At 29.0% G+C, this 22,955-nt stretch overlaps 3 protein-coding genes across 6 annotated transcripts; 1 reads left to right on the top strand and 2 right to left on the bottom strand.

The window, feature by feature from the left end:
• Positions 1 to 3,760: 3,760 nt before the first annotated feature.
• Positions 3,761 to 7,287, bottom strand: LOC101504713 (methylcrotonoyl-CoA carboxylase beta chain, mitochondrial). Of its 2 annotated transcripts, none has more exons than XM_004505174.4 (9): positions 6,928 to 7,287; positions 5,898 to 6,332; positions 5,661 to 5,751; positions 5,307 to 5,548; positions 4,867 to 5,031; positions 4,650 to 4,724; positions 4,337 to 4,468; positions 4,199 to 4,255; positions 3,761 to 4,105 (listed from the first exon to the last, which is right to left on the bottom strand). In XM_004505174.4, exons 1-9 carry the CDS (start codon positions 7,186 to 7,188, stop codon positions 3,902 to 3,904), a joined length of 1,662 nt encoding a protein of 553 aa, XP_004505231.1. In that variant the 5' UTR covers positions 7,189 to 7,287; the 3' UTR covers positions 3,761 to 3,901. The 2 variants fall into 2 exon arrangements, with proteins under 2 accessions (XP_004505231.1, XP_027191719.1); XM_027335918.2 differs by having other exon boundaries at positions 5,898 to 6,325; positions 6,928 to 7,067.
• Positions 7,288 to 8,230: 943 nt separating this feature from the next.
• Positions 8,231 to 11,654, top strand: LOC101504394 (protein DJ-1 homolog C). The gene is made up of 6 exons (XM_004505173.4): positions 8,231 to 8,866; positions 9,231 to 9,410; positions 9,860 to 9,940; positions 10,035 to 10,235; positions 10,976 to 11,113; positions 11,196 to 11,654. Exons 1-6 carry the CDS (start codon positions 8,246 to 8,248, stop codon positions 11,406 to 11,408), a joined length of 1,434 nt encoding a protein of 477 aa, XP_004505230.2. The 5' UTR covers positions 8,231 to 8,245; the 3' UTR covers positions 11,409 to 11,654.
• A 1,301-nt stretch (positions 11,655 to 12,955) lies between these two features.
• On the bottom strand, positions 12,956 to 16,342 carry LOC101503872 (ABSCISIC ACID-INSENSITIVE 5-like protein 5). Of its 3 annotated transcripts, XM_073369852.1 has the most exons (5): positions 16,162 to 16,342; positions 15,378 to 15,446; positions 14,162 to 15,287; positions 13,832 to 13,903; positions 12,956 to 13,311 (listed from the first exon to the last, which is right to left on the bottom strand). In XM_073369852.1, exons 3-5 carry the CDS (start codon positions 15,152 to 15,154, stop codon positions 13,219 to 13,221), a joined length of 1,158 nt encoding a protein of 385 aa, XP_073225953.1. In that variant the 5' UTR covers positions 15,155 to 15,287; positions 15,378 to 15,446; positions 16,162 to 16,342; the 3' UTR covers positions 12,956 to 13,218. The 3 variants fall into 3 exon arrangements, with proteins under 3 accessions (XP_073225953.1, XP_004505229.1, XP_004505228.1); XM_004505172.4 differs by lacking the exon at positions 15,378 to 15,446 and having other exon boundaries at positions 14,162 to 15,299; XM_004505171.4 differs by lacking the exon at positions 15,378 to 15,446.
• Positions 16,343 to 22,955: the final 6,613 nt, after the last annotated feature.

The raw sequence follows: 22,955 nt of genomic DNA, 5'->3' as shown, positions 1-22,955 counted from the left end.
TTTTAATTTTAAGTGATAATTTAATATTTTATATTTTTAAATTTCAACAATGTTATTCTTTTTTATGCAAAAATTTAAAAAAAAATCATCAAAATTTTCAACCAAAACTCATAAAATTAATAATCATCTTTAATATAATGCAAATTTTATCAAATTCATAACTTAAATATTCAAATACACCTATATTTTCATCTCCAACAACATCAAATGAAAATATGAGTTTATTTCAAGATTTAAGTTATGAATTTGATGATTTTTTTTTAAATTTTTGTAAAAAGAAGGATAACATTGTTGACATTTTAAAACATAAAATATCAAATTGTTACTTAAAATTAAAATAAATACCAACTCGGGAAAAAAATATATATAAAGGACTAATACGTTATTTGAAATTAAATTAAGAGACCGCAGATGTAATTTAACCTAATAAATACAATAGTTATAAAAAAATTATTAAGTTATTTATTTTAATTATTAATAAAAATTTTATTAATATTAATAATTAAAGAGTGATATATTTCTCTTCCTATTTCTTTATTTAATGTTCTTTGTAGAATTTTACAATTGAAAATTAAAGTTTGATCTATTAATGTGAATCATAAAAGACAAAATAGACGGATGTGTGAAATCTTGAATTTTCTTCATTTCATAGAGAGTAGCATTTTAACAAAAAAATTGTTTCAAAAAAAATTATTTCAAAAAAATTATTATTTTTAATATAATTTTGATTTTTTTTAAGTGTACCATATTATTATTATTATTATTATTATTATTATTATTATTATTATTATTATTATTATTATATATACACTACTTTTTTTAAAATAATACTTTAAAAACATTAATTTTACTTTACATTATATATCAAAAGAAATTATATTTTATATTTATGATAGTGAAAAATACATCAATAATTATAAAAAAAGAATAGTAAAATCATTATTCTCCTCTTTCTTTAATTTATAATAATTTTTTAATATATATTAAATGAATAAAAATACATGTCACTCGTCTATTACCAATTTAAGACAACAAAACACTAATAAAACTATATTATTGTCCCAATTAATTTTATCGTTGGTTCAATAATTAGAGTCAGCTAAGTAACTCTCATGTTTAACTCCTTAAAACTATATTTATCTACTAAATGCAATTATTTAATAACTTCTCTCTATAGTGGAATTTTCTATACTCATATTATTAAAAATAAATTTTTTCTCTAAAATTAAGAGTAAAAGAAAAAAATAATCACAAAAATGTCTTTTCATTTTCATTCATTCATAAAAATTAAGCTCACGTTATGTTTGTTGATTATATTATGGATTCTTACTTCTCAGTGCATAATTTTCGCCATTACATGTTTATTGTATTCTATCTGTACTATTTACTATTACTAATGACGATAATTTATTCAAGAATTTTGATTTGGTGGTGATTGAATGTCTATCATTCTTCTCAATATTTTGGTTCTAATTCTAGATATGTTTTTTTTTACAAGTGTCGGGAACATTCACTACTCATCTTCCATTATTTGCATCTTGGATATTCATTTTTTATTTTCCTTCTATTTTTTATAGGTATTCAGCTACTCTTTGGATGCAAACTTTTTCTTTTTACTTTTGTGAACCTTAATTCATAATTTGATGTTTAATTTTGCCAGCATTTTTTTTAATGTTTTTGCTCTCTTCTTCATCATAACTATTGATTTACAATGCAAAATTACCATTTATAATTTTTTTTTTTACTTCTTTTCAACACATTATTATATTTTCTTTGGGCTAAATAGCACATATGGTCCTTTAACTTAATTTCATTAACGTTTTAGTTTTTTTATCTTTTTTTTTTCTTTTTGATTTGGTCCTTTATTTTAATTTTAAGCGATGATTTGATCTTTTATGTTTTAAAATGTAACAATGTTATTCTTTTTTTTATAGCAAAAATTCATCAAAAAATTCAAACAAAACCCATAAAATTAATTATCATCCTCCATATAATACAAATTTCATAAAATTCATAACTAAATCTTTAACTAAACTCATATTTTCATCTCTAACAACATCAAATAAAGAATGAAAATATGAGCTTATTTGAATATTTGAGTTACGAATTTGATGAAATTTGTATTATATTGAAAAATATAATTAATTTTATGGGTTTTGTTTGAAAGTTTCAATAAATTTTTGTAATAAAAAAGATAACATTGTTGACATTTTAAAATATAAAATATCAAATTGTCACTTAAAATTAAAATAAAGGACCAAATTAGAGGAAAAAAATATATAAAGGACTAAAATGTTACCAGAAATAAAGTTAAGGAGTTGATTCGTAATTACTCCAACACGAGAGAGATTGAAGATTGTGAATCAAACTCCACAATTGTTGTTTTATTGTTGGAGACTACTCCAACATTTTATATCATCTTTCCCTCTTTATTTACCTCTGTGTTATTTTTTTAAAGGGAAAAATAGGTGTTTACATAAAAAGATCTTTGTAATGCACAAGTATGGTTTTATTGTTATATGTTTTCCTTTTCGTAATATTGTCAAAGTAAAAAGTGGATAATTGTCGTAATATTGTGTGTAATTGTAATTATATTTTGGGAACATATCCAATTAAGCATATAGTAGAACTATTTGTATGTATTAACTAGAAAATGTTAATTACATATATTTTTCATATTTTTCAGTAAAATTTCAGAAAACTTGGTTGTGGGAAATAATTATTTTTTATTTATATTTGGTGCAAGTAATAGTAGATGCAAGTGCAGTAAATTGTGTTTGAGGTTTTGGTAAAAAGGACAGAGGAGTCATAGAATTGTAGGAAATGTGCAAGCATTGTTCAACTATATGCAAGGGCGGTGGTCTAAAGGCTAGGCACGTGCGAGACTGAAAATGTTGAATTAACAGTGGTTTCTATTATTGTATTTGGATGTGTTTTATACTATAAATCATGAAATTTTACCAGATCTTAGAACATATTCATCTAATGTTTTTTCCGTTGTCATTGAATCTTCAAATAAGGCTTTAGTTAAAATGATATCATGAACAAAAATCATGATATGTTATAGACTTTAGTTAAATTGATATATGTTATATATTATGTTTATTTGCATAATCTGTCAATTAGTACAAAAGCTTGCAGGAGAGTTTAAGTTATCAATTCAATTTTAGTGATTATAATTGTGATTAGGTTATTAGGCTACAAAGACAAGAGCTATTAAGTTACAAACAGTTTAAGTTATCAAATTTCAATAAAAAACTACAGAAACAATTATCTTGCACATTTTTAATCCCACTTCCACCCACTTTCTTATATTTTCTTACATATAGGACATATATTGAACACTAATTATAAATTTAGAGAAAAATTAATTAATTTAATATGTGAAATAAATGTTCAATATTAAAAAACACGAGACAAATATAAAAAAAATATCAAATTCAATTGTCAAAAATCATAAAACAAAAATTAATTAATTTAATATGTAGAATAAATGTTCCATATTAAAAAACACGAGACAAATATAAGAAAAATATCATCAAGCGCCTTATCCATTAGCCTCGGGCACATTAGTATCTAACCTAGCAGATTAGGTATATAATATAAAATAGAAGCTTAATCCGTCAATTCCATGTATTTTTTAGATGTTTATACCATAAAGTATTGGTCCAATTTTTAGAGAAAAATAAAAAAAAGGTGAGTGATCCATGAACGAGAGCCAATCTACATCATGCAAAATTTTGGAGTGAATAATACAATATCAGTCAAGAAGCATTTTTATTATAAATGTGGTTGTTACAGTGTGATGAATAACGATTTCACTTTTCACTCATTCGCTTTCTTAAATCACTAAAAAATCTAAATCAGACTTCAGAGTGCACAAAACAACACAGATTCAACATTACATTCTAAATACACCATATTTGGTATTTTCTGTGGCACGGTTCAAGGAAGCAGAGATACATAGACCAACGATTTTTCTTGTATCAGCTGGATCAATTATTCCATCATCCCAAAGCCTTGCTGTTGAGTAATAAGGACTTCCTTCTCTCTCGTAAGCCTCAACCACTTTTGTTTTGAACTTTTCCTCTTCTTCCTTGTTCCACTGTATTAACAAGCATTATAAGCATTGAGACAAACAAACACAAATGAGACAAACCATGGATTTTTCACCAGGTAAAATAACTTATTTTTGTACCTGAATTCCTTGCTTTTTCTTATTGCCTTTCTCTATTTGAGCCAGAACACCAGCAGCCTGATGAATATTAACTAATTATATCAAGCAAATCTTAAAGTTCAATAATGTGTAAGAATCGTGTATTGAGAGATAAACTACCTGAGCACCACCCATCACAGATATTCTGGCATTAGGCCAAAGGAACATGAAGTTCGGACTATAGGCACGACCGCACATTGCATAGTTTCCAGCACCAAAGCTACCACCAACAATTATAGTGATTTTAGGTACCTGCAGTTATTTATTAAATGATCATTAGTTCTTGAAAAATATTGTTTCATTTCTCTTATATCTTCTAGTCGTCTCTTTGATTTAACAGCCCTCCGGCCCCAAAATAACAAAGTGCGGCTAAAAAGAAGCAATACAAGAAAATGTAAAGAATGTTATAAGTAGTGTGGTGAAATCCACAAACCTTTGCGCAAGATACAGCCATCACCATTTTTGCACCAGACTTTGCTATGCCATTTGCCTCGGATCTTGAACCCACCTACCAAATAGACACGTGTTAGAGTTTCAATCTTCATGAAACTACTAACAGGGTAGTTTTCTAACTCAAAATTGTTTACAGAACAGCACTGGACACAATGCATCATAATCAGAGAAACTGAAGAAATAACTTGAATCCATACCATGAATCCAGTGATGTTTTGAAGGAAGACCAAAGGAATGTTACGCTGAGTACATATTTCAATGAAATGGGCCCCTTTCAGAGCAGATTCATTGAATAGAATCCCATTGTTTCCAATTATTCCTACTGGCTGTCCAAAAATCCTAGCAAAACCTGTTACAAGAGTCTGCAAATAGATTTCAAATAAGGATATATTTCCCATATAAGGAATTACTAGAGTACTCTTTTTGTTCTAGGCTACCGGTACATTGATGACTTATGAAACATTTATAGTTTGCTGTGTATACTTGGTGTACTTCAAATATTTATTGTGAAAACCGAAAAACCGACAACCAATAAATGTTTCACTACTCATCAAGGGTGCAGGCAAATACAAAAAGCAACCCATGCATACAATACAATTATTAAAACAGGTAGAAAGTGCCGTGAAAAAGCCCTCACAGTGCCATACAGTTTCTTGAATTCATCAAATTCACTTCCGTCAACAATGCGAGAAATCACTTCTCGGATATCAAACTGCTGCTTAAGATCAGTGGGGGCAATAGAACGAAGTTCATTGACATCAAATAGCGGCTCTTTATATTCATAATTCATATTTTGCAATCCATTTGTCGGGACATCTCTCCCAGCCATATGCAAATTCTTAACAATGTCCCTCCCAATTGCAAGTGCGTGAAGCTCATCTACAAGGAACAAAACATATAAAGTAATTAATACAAACTGATTTGATTTCATTAACTATCACATTTTCTATCCACTTAGATGGGTGCACGAGAAATTTTCCACAGTGAACACCTTGAGCAAAATAGTCTGAAACACCCGATGTCTTGCAGTGCACAGCAGCACCTCCCAAATCCTCTGCAGAGACTTCTTCTCCAGTGGCAGCCTACAAAATCAATCAATTAATGGTAATTTAAGTCATTAACATGCAGAAAAATACATTATCACAAACAAAGACACCATTTATATTAACAAAAATTAAGATATAAAAAAAGCAGCCAGACAGTATCACAAAGAATATTAGACCATTACCTTAACAAGAGGAGGGCCTGCTAAAAAAATAGTACCATTTCCCTTGACCATTACACTTTCATCAGCCATAGCAGGTATATAAGCACCCCCAGCAGTGCAAGAGCCTAACACCAATGCAATTTGGGGAATTCCCTGAGCAGACATTATAGCCTGGTTATAGAATATTCTACCGAAATTCTCCCTATCTGGAAAGACATCAGCCTGCTTGGGAAGGAAAGCACCTCCACTGTCGACAAGATAAACACACGGCAATTTGCATTGAGCGGCAATCTCCTGTGCTCTGAGATGTTTCTTAACAGTAATAGGATAATAAGTCCCTCCCTTAACAGTAGGGTCATTGGCCACAAACATACAAAGTCGGCCGTGCACTGGACCTATCCCTGTCACAACCCCACCAGAAGGCAAAGGCTCTTCATACAACTCATGTCCTGCAAGCTTCATCATCACTCAAAAGTTCAAACCTTTCATAGATAAACACATTACCCATTTCTATATTTATGACTTCCAATAATCCACACTCCACTATGTTCAAGTAATGAACTTCGCACAAACCCAAATGAATGATAAAGACAAAAAGAGGGTGTTTGGAAGAGCTTGTTTGAATTTATCTTAAAACATAGACACTAGTTAAAGCCCTGGATAAACAACTTAATTATAGCATCAACGCTTATCATATAAGTACTATGTATAAGCTACTATTTCTATATCAAAAAGAAAAAATAAACTGAAATTGTTTCTATATAAGCTATCCTCCTGGAGAACTTATAAAAATATGTTGACAACAACTTATGAACATGTCTTAAGCGGTTTCCATAGGTTCTCTCAAACAGTCTAGCTTATGTTAGCTTATGTTAGTAGATAAACTCAAGTAAGTGAATTCGTACATCATTAAAACAACTTATGAAAATGATTTGATGAATTATAAGCTCCCAAACACTAATGCTATAATCGCCAATTGAATAAATGTTAAATTAAGTTGTAAATCCAAAAGAAGGTAGAAAAGAGTAAAGTAAAGGAAATGAATAAGAACCTGTGAAAGCTCAAGGAAGGAAGAACCAGGATCAAGAAGACGATCGATTCTTTGTCTAGGTAGAAGTTTGTTTCTACTATTGTTCCTCTTGACTGCTTGGGGTCCACCACCAGCAAGGACGTTTTGGACATGAGATTGGAGTTGAGTGATCAAGTGTTCCATGGCTCCGCCATTAGGAAGGGTTCCCAAACACAAACCTCTTCTAATTAACAGTAAATTGGAGGAAACCCAACTTGATTTTTTTCCAATTAATCCAAACATATTTTCTCTTCTTCCTCTGCGTGGTCACTCGCAGCAATTAATAATGCCGTGGTTTCATTGAACTCTACTCATGACACACTCCAGCTAATTGTGTCTATCGGATCGGATGATGATCATAAAATAATAATAATTTGAAAAATGCCATGGATAATCTTGCCACGTACTTGTTCTTTTTTTAATTTGAAAAAAGTTGTCTATTGTTGAGTCTCAAAAAAATAAAAATTAATGAAGATAGTTTTTTACATATTTATAAATTTTTGAGGTGTATTTGTTAATTCATATAATTTTCACATTTAATTTATATTTTTCCAAATTATATAATAAGGATAAACACACTCTTATTGTTTTTAAGGTGAATAATATTTTGTTGTCCTGCTAATACGAAATTAATATAATTTAAAAAAAAATTAATGTAAAAGACAAATTATAAGTTGTTGTTATTAAAAAAAATAAAAATAATTATTTTTTAATTCAAAAATAGATAAAAAATCAAGATGATCGATTTTTAAAATAAAAGGCTAATTTTATAAATTAATGATAATAAAAAGATCAAAACTACACACAAACCAATAACCACAAAATTAAATTGGACAAAGAGAAAAGGATTTGTTACTCACAAACCAAGTACATGTTTACATCATTTCCTAATAATAATGCCAAATATTACGATTTAGAACTAATTAAACTGTGTAAGAACACAAAATAAAAATAACCTTTTTATTAAAAAAAAAATGCCATAATAAACAAGTGTAAAATATTTTTAACTTAAACTTTATATAAATTAAACTCATCTTTTTATAGAATATGCATGAACAATATAATGTTAAAAGGTTTCATGTTTTTAGGGAGGCAAATCAACTTGTTGATATACTAGCTAATTTTGATTATGTTTTAGAGGGTTTGTTTAGACCTTTTTACATTAATAAATGTCTTAAGGGGATTAATTGTTAAATAATTAAAAATGAAGTGTAATTATAGGAAGACCCAATATTTATTGTTAGTTAGTTTATATCTATTGGTTGATTTAAAAAATAGTTACTGTTAAGTTTATAGGTAAATGTATGAGTCTCCTTTATCCAGTGTTGTGGTGGTTACCAAAAAAAAGCGAGAGTTGCAGTGTGATAGAATAACGGAGTCCATGTCGTTGCTGCTGCTGCTACCTCAACCTGCCACAAAACCCTCTCCGTTCACCCTTACTACGTTCGCTGTTAGCCATAACAATAAACCCTTATCCTTCTTCAAACCTCCACGTTGCACTTCAAACTCAACCATTTCTATTTCCGTTTCTCCTCCAACAACAAATTCAAATGCAACCACTCCAAAGAAAGTTCTTCTTCCCATCGGTTTTGGCACCGAGGAAATGGAAGCTGTTATCTTAATCCACGTCCTTCGCCGTGCCGGTGCTCAAGTCACCGTAGCTTCTGTTGAATCCCAACTTCAAGTTGAAGCTGCTGGAGGCACCAAATTAGTTGCCGATGCTTCAATTTCTGATTGCTCCGATCAAATATTTGATCTCATCGCTTTACCTGGAGGAATGCCTGGTTCAGCAAGATTAAGGGATTGTGATGTTCTGCGGAAAATCACATGCAAACAAGCTGAGGAAAATAGGCTATACGGTGCTATTTGTGCTGCTCCTGCTGTAACCCTTTTGCCATGGGGTCTTTTGAAGAAAAAGAAGGTATTTTACTTTTTTGTATGAGTAAATCATCATTTTAGTTCATGAAAGTGTAGAATGTTGTCAATTTGTTTTATGACTCAGTTAAAAATTCAAATTAATCATTGGATTATCAAAACATTTGTTCTTGACGTTATAATGGTTACAGACTATTTTGGTCGAGTCTGTCAGAGACTTTTATGACAGTAAGTTGTATTTTTTAGGAACTAATTTGATTATTTGATGACTAATTTGGATTTTTGGCTGAATTAAGTACTTAAATGGTGATTTACCAATTTTTGTTTTAGATATTAGCTTTTGATTTCATTGTTTTTATTTTGTTTAGGTATTTGGATGAGGCTAATTTTTTTCAGTTTGTCTTTGCAAGATAACATGTCACCCTGCATTTTTCCACAAGCTTCCAACCTTTTGGGCCATTAAATCGAACATTCAGGTTTCAAAAGGGCTTACAACTAGCCGTGGCCCTGGAACTGCTTACCTGTTTGCTTTATCCTTGGCTGAGCAGCTATTTGGGGAGACTGTTGCAAGGGAGGTTGCTGAATCCTTGGTAATTTTCTTTGCTAACCGAACTTTATAACTTTTGCATATCTCAATAGGTAAGAAATGCATATTTAGGAATCTCTTGATGTCACTTGCAGTTATTCTGTGTTGCCAAACATCCATGTAGTCAATTTGTAAGCCCTGAATTGCAGTGCTAAACCGGAATCTGAAGTTTAGCTGGTTGAACAGAACTGTCAAATAACTAACTACTGTTTACATGCTGAATTAATTGAACTGGAGAATTGACCAAGGGTGGAAAAGAAAACATAATAGTTAATGCAAAATGATGAACTTTTCTTGAAATCTGATGTTTTTAAATATGGATCCTATATATTTGGTATTGATTTATGTCTTTAAGAACACATCTCCACTACTGTTCTTTCCGATATTTGGTGCATGTTGGGAAATCAGTTATGCTACGTACCTGATATAATGCTCTTTCTTCTTTTATGATAGTTGATGAAAACTGACAACGATAATGTATCGAAGAAGGAATTCAATGAAGTTGAGTGGTCTGTTGGCCACTATCCCCCCAGTGTAGGTTACTGTTTTATCTGTATAATTTGTTATGACTTCTGTTGTCTATGCGTCTGCAATGAGGATTTTATATGTATGTTATTATGACAACCAGGTAATCATCCCAATTGCACATGGTTCTGAAGAGATTGAAGTGGTGACACTGATAGACATTTTAAGGCGAGCAAAAGCTAATGTCATAGTTGCTTCTGTTGAGAAAACTCTTGGAGTCATGGCTTCTCAAGGAACTAAAATTGTTGCTGATAGTTTTATTAGTGATGTTCAAGAGTCAGCACATGATTTGATTATTCTCCCGGTAATATGAATCCATAAGTTGCTGCATTTTTTTGTGTGGTGATGTTTTATGGTTTGTTTTGGTTAGTTAAAATTTGATTCCATTTCCACATTTAAAAAATCAGTTATCATGTTTACAATCCAGTCTTTCAAGCAGCTTCACTTTATTAGGGTGCTATTGGAGATCTTACAACTACAAGTCTTTATGTTTGTATTCTCAATCATAATAATTTGATTTGATGGAAACAGGAAACACAAATTCTCAAGGTTGGAGCCCATTGGAGAATAAAGGATTTGAATTGATTTTTAATTTATTTTTTTGCTTAGAACGCCTTAAATTTAAATGATATAGAGCTTGTTTGGATAAATTCCTCATCAAGCATTTATAGGAAAAGAAAGTGAAAAGATCTACTAATGACTATGAATCTCTTCTAGTAGCCTCTCACATAAATTGAAATTAACTTCTTCATCTCACCTTTTTCAAAAACTCTGTCATCTAACCATAAGCACCTATAAACATATAACCCAAATAAAGAATCATAAACAATTTTTGAGTGGAGCATTAGATGAAAATGGATAGTTATACTCACGCCTTTTAGTATTATCTTTCTGGGATCCTTTAAATTTTAGTGTTTTTATGTTGTAGTTATAACTTGTACGGGACTTATTTTAGTTAGGTTAGTCCTTATCTGCAGAATCAGATGATTCTTATTATTATCCCACCCATCCTTTGTTGTTGCTAAGATTGTCGTGAATTTTCAGGGAGGAACTGTTGGCACCCAAAGGCTAAGCAAATCTAGAATTCTGAAGAAGCTTCTCAAAGAACAAGATTCAGCTGGAAGAATATGCGGGGCCGTCTGCTCCTCATCTTCTATTCTACACAAACAAGGTTTACTAAAGGTATTTGACACCCTACTGTTACCATTGTCACTCCTGATCCAATTCTTTAGTGAAGCCTTGCTGAAATATTTTGATGTTGAAGGATAAGAAGGTCACAGCTCACCCGTCTGTTGTAGACAAGCTTAAAGATGGAGCAGTTAATGATGCCGTAGTAGTTATTGATGGCAAACTGATCACTAGTGAGGGACTTGCCTCTGTAACCGATTTTGCATTGGGTATTGTGGGCAAGTTATTTGGGAATGGTAGAGCAAGAAGTGTAGCAGAAGGCCTTGTTTATGAGTATCCTAGGAAGTAGAGCAGGTAGTTTCAAGTACTTGTAGGTGGGATAGATAAATTATAGGTAGTGTACCCCAACCTAGGGGTGGACAATCGGTCAGTTTCGGCCCGTAATGAAACGGCCCAAATGCTTCACAGGCTTGTAGGTTTCGGATCGGGCCGCGTATTCTTGTCCAACCCAGGCCTGATTTGTTTTCAGTCGGTTTTAAGTTTGTATCCCCATTTGCGACTGGTTTTTTAATAGTTGAATGGTTGCAATTTTTGAGGGATGGTTGCATAAGCAAAAATACCTGCAAGGTACACGAAATTAGAACACTAGTTTCAGTGTGGTTGACCTTGTGATGTGATTCTAGACCTCAAGGCATTGTCGAGTATAATTTCCAAAATATGCAGAGTTGAAAAAGGCTGGGACAAACGCTGTGTGAAAAGTTCGATACCTCCAATTGTGGAAATTGTTTAAAGAGATTGATAGCGTGTTTGATTCCGCGTTTTGATTGGCAATCACACATCTCGTTGCTAATATGACAATGAATTTTAAAAGCTAGAAAGTGGAGAGTTTGATAGATTTGCATTTTGGACATAACGTTCAATTGTTCCCAACATACTAAAACTTGAATTTAACGCTTGAACAATTAATATTTACCCAAAAATAGCACAAAAAATCTGTACACTGCAAATATGATTCAGGCTTGCCAATTGACTCATACCTGATTTAGGCTGTGATCACTGGCAAATAGTGAAACTAACGTCAAGGCCTACAACTTTTTTAAATCCTTCAAGCCAAAGTAAGTGTCTAATTGATGTTTGAAGTTAACGGTTCAATTTTGACAGAAAAAGTATGCATACTTTTTAAAGCATCATTTAAGAAGTCTCATTTTGAAAATTTCACTTGTTTTTTTATCTCTTTCTCATGGATAAGTTGGAAAAGGGATATATAATGTCATGTGAGAAAGCAATAAATAGTTGCATGACTTTTTTCTTTTTGTATTAGGAGATAAAAATTCAGCCAAAATTAAAGGCTTACTATTAAAAGTAAAAGTTGTTGAATGTTTATCCAACTCCTATTATTGTTCATTTTTATTGGATCTTAGATTTTGATAGTGTAAAATACAGTCTCAGATCTTAGTTTCCAATAGTGTAATTAAGAGCAGATGGATAAAATCAAAGGTGCATATGAATATTTTTCTTAAAACTATTGGCAAAAAAATTAACTCACACCTTATTATCTTATTAATTAGTATATATATATATATATATATATATATTAGAGAGAGATGGATAAATATGAATGTTATTTTATATAAAAATATAGAATATATGAAGATTAGTAAAAAAAAAAAGATACAGATGAAGTATATGAATATACCAGCTGTCGTTTTAAATGAAGGTTAAGCAAAAAATAACAATTATGGTTAATTGCGTATGGTGTGTCAAAAAGAAAATGCATGGAACCCAAGTCCATTGATAAATGAGAATATAAATAGATAGAAACTAAAATTTAAATTGGACAAAGGTGAGAAAGATAGACAGTCCAACAGGTAACAATAGGCTAGTCTGATCATCATATACTTACAAAAGAAAATGACATTCGAGAAAATAAAATAGTTTATTACACAAAATGCAAGTTTAATACTTTAATTTACAACTCAACACTCCTAGTACCTAATACATAATTACATATATACGAAAGCTACCATCCTGTCTAGTGTTGAACTTTAGTTACTTCACATCACATCTTACATACATAAAGTACATAACTCCTCTCCATATGACATAACAATGCCTTCCTTCCTACAAGCTTTCACTTTAGACCAAACAACTCACATAATCTACCACGGACCTGTAAGTGTCCTTCTCAAGTATTTTATTTTATTTGCCCTAAGCAGGTCCTCCTTATTTTTCTGCATTTCCACAAACTCTGCCTGTATCATACCAAATGTACTCAGAGACTGCAAAAAACCTTAGAATGGGAGATCCTTCACTTAATAGGCATCATTTCATATAAGCACCCCCATTGTGGAAATGGGTGCTTATACTTATGAGTACTTTTATAGGCACCCTCTCTTTTATTTTTTTTTTGGATCTCACTCAATAAATTGTATTAAAATAAATGAGTGTTATTGAAACACTACTCTGAAATAAAATATAAACAAAAAAAGTAACTGAAAAGTTGAAGTAACTTAGCTTAATTTTTAATCAGATACATTAACTTTTCAGTTGCCATTTTTATTAGCAGGTCCCATTTAGTTAAAAAATTAAGGTTGAGTTGGAGAAATTGGTGCTTATTAAGTCCTATCCTTAAAAAATTATAAAATAAGTGATGCGTATATGCAGAATTAGAATCTGATTAAGCACTCAAATGGAAGAGTTCCATTGTGGAAGCTCTTAGGAGAACAAATAACTGATGAGGATGTGGCACAAACTGATAATAATATAACATACCTGCTTTCTTTGCAATTCCTCGTTTACTTCCTTAAGTTTTGCAACTTCAGCCTCTAGTTCAACGGTGTAGGCCTTCCATTAAAGAGAAACACAAATTTAGAAGTTGTGTGCATTATAAAAATTTCTTACTGCATTTTAGTACTTTGTTTGCCATCAATTTTAACTTGATGCCATTCATGACTTATAATCTTGTTATGCACTATATGCATATTTAAGGACAATAATAAATGAACTGAACAAACTTAATCATTCTGATCAAAAAAACAAAACATGTAACTAGTTTTCTTTCTATTGACAAGAATGCATCAATGACTAAAATGAAATGTTAACCTGCTTGCGAGCCCGTGACCTAGCAGCTGATTCTCTATTCTTTATCATTCTCCTTTGTCTCCTTTCAACAACTTTATCTACAGAACCAAATTTCCTCCCTCTGTTGATTACATAAGGAACTGGTGACAGTGTAGAAGAATCTACATTATGCTTTGCAATTTCATCCGGCGACATTTTACTTCCCGGAGAAGCAACAGGAGCTGTGACATTTGCCGCAGCTAAACCAAGCATTCCAACACCATTCATTGAATGCTCTTGAACTCCAGTCATCCCTCCCCTTCTGCCAGGGTTACCAAGTTGAGCATTGTTTAACAAATGAATATGAGCAGCAAATGCTACATTTGTAGGTTTTGGGAAAAGAGGTGGCGGCCTTTGAGATTGATGAAGAGGAAGGTGTTTAGGAACTAAGTTATTGTCACTCAAATCACCGTTATTTCCATTTGGTTGTTGAAAGCCAAGTAGATTGGTGTTATTGTTTGATCTAGAAAAGTCACTAAACCATCCATTATTATTTGGTCTTTCAATTTGTTGAGCCTGAGGAGTATCTTCTCTCACAACACCAGCTCTCACCAAAAACTCTTCCAATGTCACTTCTCCTAATGTTGGTTGTCTTTGAGGCATATATGAACCACTATTATCTCTGGCCCCATCATTATTATCTTTCATCAAATCCCTCCAAACCTCGTCAACTTTTTTCTGACTAAGTGTCCTTGGCAATGTTAAGGAACCTTGTCTTTGCAAATTACCACATGGGTTAAGTCCTTCTCCAACTTCTCCACCTCCACCAGCTGAAGAAGTCAAAGCCTGAGTCTCTTCAACTGTCCATATGTTTTTCAAGAGTTCATCCATGTTCATTGATCCAATAAAATCTTTACCAATTCCACCAATGGTGTTCTGTAACTCATCAAAAGTGAGAGAGTATATGGAGGACTGACTTACTAGATTAACATTTCCAGGTGGTTTCACACTCATTGCATCCCAAGTGAAGCTCATCTTTGACCCCACTTTCAAAGACTTAAAGCAGAAGTAAGATCTTTACTTAAGCAATCTCTTTGTCTTAAATATTAATCATATGCCAAAGTAGATCATGTGGTATTTTCAGCCAGTGCCCTTTGCAATGATTTTCCTGCATTTAGATCTAACTATTATTCAAAATATGGAATAATAATAATAAGATAAATTAAAATAATCGACCCCTTTAAATTCCACCACTCACAAATTATAGATTGGAAAATTTGTAAGCTTCTCAAAATAGATAGTACAAGAAGAAACAAAATGGCAACCTCTGTTAACAGCATTGGAGGAAACAGATACATGTGATGACATGAACCAATACAGTGAGTAATAATAATAATAATAATAAATTAATAAAAAAAAAAGCTTGCCGTAACAGTGCAAAAACAGTTGTGTAAAATTAATAGAATCCACGATCACAAGAATCCAAAGCAGTACCAAAACCTCTGTTATGAGTTACTATTCTTGTATTTTGTGATGAGTAAGATCCCCAATTAAACCCAAAAATACATATAGAAATTGAAAAACAAGATACAAGTTTGGTAAATTAAATTACATTAGTCCTGAGCTAATGAGCTAAAAATTTGATGTGGACAGAACATAAATTATCCTCAATTTTAACAAACAGTTAGCTCAATTTTCTGTTTAAAAGAACCTAATTTAGTTTAATGCTTTTTTGAGTTATAAATCAGTTAAATTAAAAATCTTTCCGATGTGACAGCATCCCCAATAAAACTTGTCACAATTTTGCAAATTGGGAAACTCCAGGATTCCACGCAACTACGATAAATTAAAAACGATCGGAAAACTCGAAAGAAAGAGTGAATTATCCGTTGAGAAGAAGAAAGAGAAATAATCTTGCATAATAATTAAATTAAACTTAGGAAAGACAACAACAAAAAAAAGAGTTAGAAATGGTAAGACAAATAAAAAATTAGGGATGGAAAAAATGGCGGTGAGAATGAAAGAAGAGAAATTAGTACTACCTTTGATTGGTGTGTTATATTATGAAGTAAGTCGTGTGGGTTCTGTATCGGAGCGATATTGAGATTGGGGAATATGGTGGAATCGACAAGTGTCTGTCTTGTGCCGCCTCAGACACGATTTCGGGTTATAAGGAGAGACTCGCTTGCCACTGCTGGCTATCAATACCACTTTCTTTTTGGTACTTTGCATTTATAAGGTGCTAGTGCTATTAAATCATTCAAACAAATAAAATTATTATTTTACTATGTTATTCTTATTAACTAGCATCTTAACTCGTTCCTCACTATTCAATGCTTCTAAATATTTATTATATCTTGTAACAGATATTTCATGTAAATATCTCATCTATAATTAGAATTACCTATGCATTGCACTTATAACGTCTTTGATATGCGTCTAAAATTAGACATTCAACATCAAAATAATTAAAATAAGTAAATAAAATTCAAATTCAATCTTAGATATTTTTGTGTTTCAATATAAATAAGTAGAATCATTTTTATGTTATTTGATCATATCTTTTCACTTGAATTAATTGATCGAACCTCAATATCTTTTCAATAATTCTATAAAAGATAATTAGATGAAAAAAGTTAAAACAAATATTGAATTTCTTTTATGTGTATAGATTATTAATATATTTTGATTTATCATAAATGTAAATTATAAAATACAAATTTGATAGTTATACATAAAGATGTTTTTGATATATTACGTTCAAAATAGTCATAATTTTTCTTATATTTCGTTAGAAGTTCAGTGTGTCAAGTTTTATATATTTTGTTATACAAAACGTAATTATCTTAACGGTCAAATATTTTTAAAGATCTAACAGTTAAAAATTATTGACAATAAAAAATTATTTATATTAATAATATATATGAATTAAATTTATAGTATAATTAAAAAAATAAAATTACATTGATAACTAAAAATGACACATTTTTAAAATAATTTATCGGTCATATTTACACTTTTTGTCTCATAAGTTATTTTTATATTTCACTTTGTTCCTAAAGTTTTTTTTTTCTTTGATCTATTAAGTTATATTATATATTAAGACATTTTGGTCACTTCAGTATTCTTCGTTTCATTTGATTTTTTAAGATAAAAATAATATACACTTTAGTCCATTTAAGTTACCAAAATTATAACATTTTGATTTTTTAAGTTATAAATATTAAACATCGATAAAATGATCAAAGTGTCTAACATTGAAACTTTAAAGATCTAAGTATTTGATTTTGTAATTTAAGAGACTTAAATGAAACAGGAAAAACATGATACACATGTAATTTAATGTAAAAGACTAAAATAGATAAAAAAAATTAAAGGATAAAAATACAATCTTTAAATAATTTAAGAGGCAAAAAAATATAATATAATTTATATTATTTTGTACTCTCTTCGAAATAAAATACAAACATAAAAAATATTTGAAATGTTGATGTAATTGATCTAAAATTAAGATCAAATACATTAATTTTTAAGTTAAATACTTCATTATACCATAAATATAATTAAAAAAAATAATGTATTTGATCTAAAATTTAAATCAAATAAAATAATTTTATTGACTTAATTTTCTCTTATATTTAGAATTAAATAGGTACTAACAAATACTCTAATGATTAAGAATTCAAATAAAAAATTAAATTTTTATTTTTTTAATAGAAATATTTTTTTTATTACATTGGTTATGAATTACTACAAGTTTATCATCGACCACATCAACCGATCTATTTTACACTATCAATTCACTTTTTATATTAAAATTGATTGTGTGATAAGATAAAACATTACCTATTTACTCTTTAGTTAGATGTTACTCTTTAATTGATTGTGTGATAGGAGTACTATATAATTGTTTACAACGATAGCTATTAATCTCATTAGAAGACCCTTAATTAAACTATTTCCGAAAATTAGAAAGAGCCATCCATGTAGCAAAACGTGGGCCAATGGTTGAGTTGAATACCTGATGTGATGTTTAGCCAATGAAATTCCAAAATGTGGAACAATGTAGTACAACATTTTGATGCTGCTTTCCGACAACATTACATTGGCGACGATCACGCTTTTGTAGGATTTCTTTAGTCCCATTTTTTTTTTGATACTTCGTACATCTTTTTTATTTTTGATAATGCAACTTTTTCTTTTTTGTTTCCAATTTCACCTCAAACGTGGGAACCTAGCCAGTCCCACTCTTATGGGATAATATTTTTTATCTTGTGATGAGACAGGATTGACGCAAGTTAAGGGGTCAATTTTTCTTATCTCCGTGCAATGTAAGTAAACATGTGATTGTGGGTACATTCGGTTTTGGCTCATACCCTCATCAGTGATCACCAGTGAGTCACACACATTATGGGTAAATTATATTATTTTTAATAAAGTTTCATTTTATGCAATTTTGAATAATGTGTAAATAAATTGATAGATAACTCGATTCGTGAATTAAATGACACTGAAAAAGTTTTAAGTACATGATTTTGTGTTTAATTTAGAAAAATTAACTTTAATTTATTATTATTTATTTATAAAAAAATTATTTCATGTATAATAAATTATTTTTTAGCAAATAAACTATTATATCAGGTCTCAAAATTATAAATGTCTAATAAATTTAAGATTTTAAATTTATAAAATATTAATTATTTTTTAAAATTATTTTAAGTGAATTAAAATATTCCTTTATGAACAGTTTTGAAGAGTTTTTTGTCTACGTCATAAAAAGTTCAAAGAATATTTTAATTCACGTTAGACAATTTAAAAAAATAATTTGATATTTTGATGTCTTAATTCACATGTGCTTACAATTTCAAGATTTGAAATGATAGTTTATTCTTTTTTTTTTAATATAAAATAATGATTATTTAAATTTAATTAAAAAAATACACCTATTGTAAAATAAAATATATAAAATAATAGTTAAAAAATTAATATATCTAATATATATTTTAGAAATATACATCAACATTTAAACTGTAATTTTTATTTGTTTTTTATTTCGAAGGTAATGTCAATTACAGTCGGTCAAATGATAAGGCCACAAAAATAATTGTTTTAGGCCTAAAAATAATTATTTTTTACTTAATAAAAACTTCTTCAAAAATATTTTATACTTAATAAAAAGTTCACATATTTTAATAATTTTAATTATAAAACTAATAAAATATTATTTAAAAACATTATCTTAATAAATATTAAATTAATTCATTAAAATTTTAAAAAATAAATATTATATAAAATCAATTATATTAATTTAATAAATTATTTTTATTTTAAAATATTGAAGAGATATAATTTCATAATTTTTTTAATAGTTTTAGTAAAATATTATAATAGATTCTAAAAAGTTTAGTAATTAAATTAGTTTTAGGCCGTTTTATGTCTTGTACCGCATGAGCTCAACAACGAACAAAAATAGTCAAACAACACAGCCAGTCAAATATAAATGAGCCTTTTAAGCACTTGCTCACGAGATTAATCTTTAATCTTTGGGAATATTACTTATTGGGAATCCTACTTCTAAGTTCTAAGCATTAATATTTAGATTTTGTTGTGTGACGAACTCCTATCCTCTTTCGGAGAGATTTGTGTTTATGGTTCGTTTTTGATATTATTTTCTTGTAATTTTAAATTATGAGTACCTCTTATATTTTGAATTTTTTTCTAAAATAATTCTTATTTAGCCGATTCAAAAAAAAAATAGCTTATAGCTAGGACAAAAAAATCACAAAAACCCACAAGAAATATACTTTTTTAGAAAAAATATCACCTTTTCATCTCTAAATAATGGTCACATTTGCTAGTTTTCAAATGATTAAAAAAATAAAAATAAAAATAAAAAAAGAATAATGATTTTAATAAATTATTCCTATTAACTATTGGTGTATTCTATTTATCATAAGTATAAAGTAGTGAATAATAATTTGAGAATGATGTGCATAATATTAATTAGAAAATAAAATTAAAAAAATCAATTAAAATTGCATTAGAAATTAAAAGTTGCAATATTTTGAAACACAATTTCTTTACAAATATAACCATTACTTTATGACGAAATGAGTAATAATTAATATATAATAATTGTCAAATATTCCTTGACATCAAGATGTCAAATTTAATTGTATGACACATCTGATACTTCTTTATTACATATTCCTATTGTAAAATTCACACATATTTCTATTACAAAATTTGCTTATTGATCGAAAGCTATTATCACACATATTTTATGTATAAAATTAATTTTAAATTATTTTATATATTATTGATATATTTTAAAACTTTCATCTCATGAACTTTTATTAAAAAAATTAGTTTTAATATATTTCATTTACATATCAAATAATTTTATATTAATATAAAATTTTATAGATATATTATCTATGTGATAATAACTTTCAATCAAACGGTGAAATTTTATAATACAAATATATATAAAGATAAAAATTGTCAAAAGTGTCATATTATTAAGTCTATATATAAAAACCAAGGTATAGTTCTAATGCACAATTGCATAAATTAATCCCTAAAAAATAACTACCATTCATTTATGGGACTGTAAAATTATTTTTTGTATATTTTGAAAATGTCACAATTACTCATACAAAAACTAGACTTATATAAGACAACATTAAATTTGCCTAGTCATATTTGCAACCTAATGAAATTATACTCACTCATCAAAAAAAATGATGATGGACTAAATTAAAAATATTTTGAAATTGCAAGGTTAAATTGAAAAAAAAAATTGTAAGGACCAAAATCAAAGTGACCCCTAATTGGAAAGATCTTTTGTATATTTAAATTTATATAGTACTTTCTTTTTTGTTATTCTTATACTATGCAACGTAATATTTGAATTCCTAAAGGATTTTATTAGGAATATTGTGAAAGTATATCTAATGTTTTAGGGTTGAAGGATGGTGTTGAAAATCATTTTCCCACCTGGTTAAGGAGTGGAAATATGTCATATTTAGTACAAATAATACAAAAGACATTGGAGAAGTATATCATATACAGAATTGAGCATGTGAATTTCATTTACGTGTAGATTTGGTTAATTCATATTCCATATTATTTTAAGCAATAGTGAAAAAGCATAGAACAAGGGTACATGTGTGGAGAATAATGGTGTACGATGCAAAGAACAATGGAGAAGTTTTTAAGAATATAATGAAAAGGAAGCTGAGAACTTTAATTTAATGAAGAAGCGGCTGAACCAGTCAAAGAGATATTTTTGTCAATGGAATGTTTATGATCAATTGACGAGAATAAATCTTATGCGTGGCTAATTTATTAATCTCCATGTATCTTTTGCTATAGTTTCTTCCAATAACATCGACATGAACAAATGTGAGAATCAACCCAAATGAAGCATAAAAAAAATATAAAAAAAACTCGCTATTATATGGTTGAAACTGTTTTTTATCTATTAAAGTACGTATTTCCTCTAGTTTTTAAATATTTTAATCAAACGTTTATTAACCACAAACAAGTTATTTATAAAATTTTTGGTATTATATATTTATCGACAGATGGACACAGCTTAAAAAGTAACTTGCAAAATTGTGTATGTCAAATTATGAATGAGACCAAAAAATCATCCCATTAAATTATAAACAATCAAATAAATAAATTAAATATTATATTATATTTTGATTCAAAATTTTAAAATATTAAGTACAAATTTATGAGGATAATTTATTTAAATATCTTCTTTTTCAAGTAATCAAAATATCAAAATATAAAAAATATATATTAAAATGTTCAATTTTGTTTTCTCTTGAGGATGTCCTATCTCCGTTAGAAAAAAAAAATTTGGTGCATTAAGAGGTCGTATTACCGGGATGTCACTATGTACACGGTTTTCATTTTTTTTTTTCCTTTTTAACAATTGAATTATTATTTATTTAATAAATTAAAAATAATAAAAATATTTTTAAAAAATAAAATATTATTAATAAAATATATCAAATTGAAGAAAAAAAATATGATTGAGTAGATGTACCAAAACAAATAATGTGTTGTATTATTTTAACAACTCCCTCTTATTTTGCATATAAATGGGCAACTTACTTCTATTTTGTTAACAATTTCCTTCTATGTTTTCTCAGGATCTAATAAATAATAATAATAACAATAATAATAATAATTATTATTATTATTATATTAATAAAATCAAACAAAATACATTAAATCAAAGAAAAAAATACATCAAATTTAAATTAATGATGTTCATCTAAATGACATTCGGTTCTACATTTAAGATATTGTCGAACTAATCTAGTTCTTTGAACGAGTTGAGATTGTTCTGATTTATCTTCATTGTAATTTGTAGGTGGATTAGAACCACTACCACTTGCCTCCATATAATTTTGAGACTCGGAGTTATATATGGAATCAAAAACAACATAAGCCGACTCAAGAGTTGTGCACCGAGTTCCAATCAAATTATAGAAAATCTCATGTTATGTCGAATGACCGATGTTGGTATTTCTAGCACCGACATCATTTCTACAGATATATATGTACATGTGGTGGTGGTGATGGACCATAATATAGAACTTCTTTAGGTGCATGTAGGTGAGGTGATGATAAAGATGGTTATGTTGTTTCTTGCACGGTATGTTCTTGTGGTTTGACTGGGAGGTCGACTGCATATGAGGATATGATGACGATTGCAAACAGGGATCACGCAGATATTGTTCGACAAATATAAATAATTTGGTGTGTTGTCTAAACCAATTCATATATTATGTGTTGTGACATAAAATACCTTCTA

Source organism: Cicer arietinum, chromosome 6 (genome assembly GCF_000331145.2).
Source record: "Cicer arietinum cultivar CDC Frontier isolate Library 1 chromosome 6, Cicar.CDCFrontier_v2.0, whole genome shotgun sequence".
NCBI classification, from domain to species: Eukaryota; Viridiplantae; Streptophyta; class Magnoliopsida; order Fabales; family Fabaceae; genus Cicer; species Cicer arietinum.
The sequence above is the reverse complement of the archived record's forward strand: the minus strand, read 5'-3'. Positions and strand labels throughout refer to the sequence as shown.

Excerpts from the sequence above, each read along its gene's own strand:
- LOC101504713 (XM_004505174.4), bottom strand. The coding sequence starts at position 7,188 with ATGTTTGGATTAATTGGAAAAAAATCAAGTTGGGTTTCCTCCAATTTA. Across the intron at positions 5,752-5,897 it reads CAGGCCCTCCTCTTGTTAAG|GCTGCCACTGGAGAAGAAGT; the intron begins GTAATGGTCTAA and ends TTGATTTTGTAG. Across the intron at positions 5,032-5,306 it reads TCAAGAAACTGTATGGCACT|ACTCTTGTAACAGGTTTTGC; the intron begins GTGAGGGCTTTT and ends ATCTATTTGCAG.
- LOC101503872 (XM_073369852.1), bottom strand. The coding sequence starts at position 15,154 with ATGAGCTTCACTTGGGATGCAATGAGTGTGAAACCACCTGGAAATGTT. Across the intron at positions 13,904-14,161 it reads GGTCACGGGCTCGCAAGCAG|GCCTACACCGTTGAACTAGA; the intron begins GTTAACATTTCA and ends CTTTAATGGAAG. Across the intron at positions 13,312-13,831 it reads AGGAATTGCAAAGAAAGCAG|GCAGAGTTTGTGGAAATGCA; the intron begins GTATGTTATATT and ends GGTATGATACAG.
- LOC101504394 (XM_004505173.4), top strand. The coding sequence starts at position 8,246 with ATGTATGAGTCTCCTTTATCCAGTGTTGTGGTGGTTACCAAAAAAAAG. Across the intron at positions 8,867-9,230 it reads GTCTTTTGAAGAAAAAGAAG|ATAACATGTCACCCTGCATT; the intron begins GTATTTTACTTT and ends TGTCTTTGCAAG. Across the intron at positions 10,236-10,975 it reads ATGATTTGATTATTCTCCCG|GGAGGAACTGTTGGCACCCA; the intron begins GTAATATGAATC and ends GTGAATTTTCAG.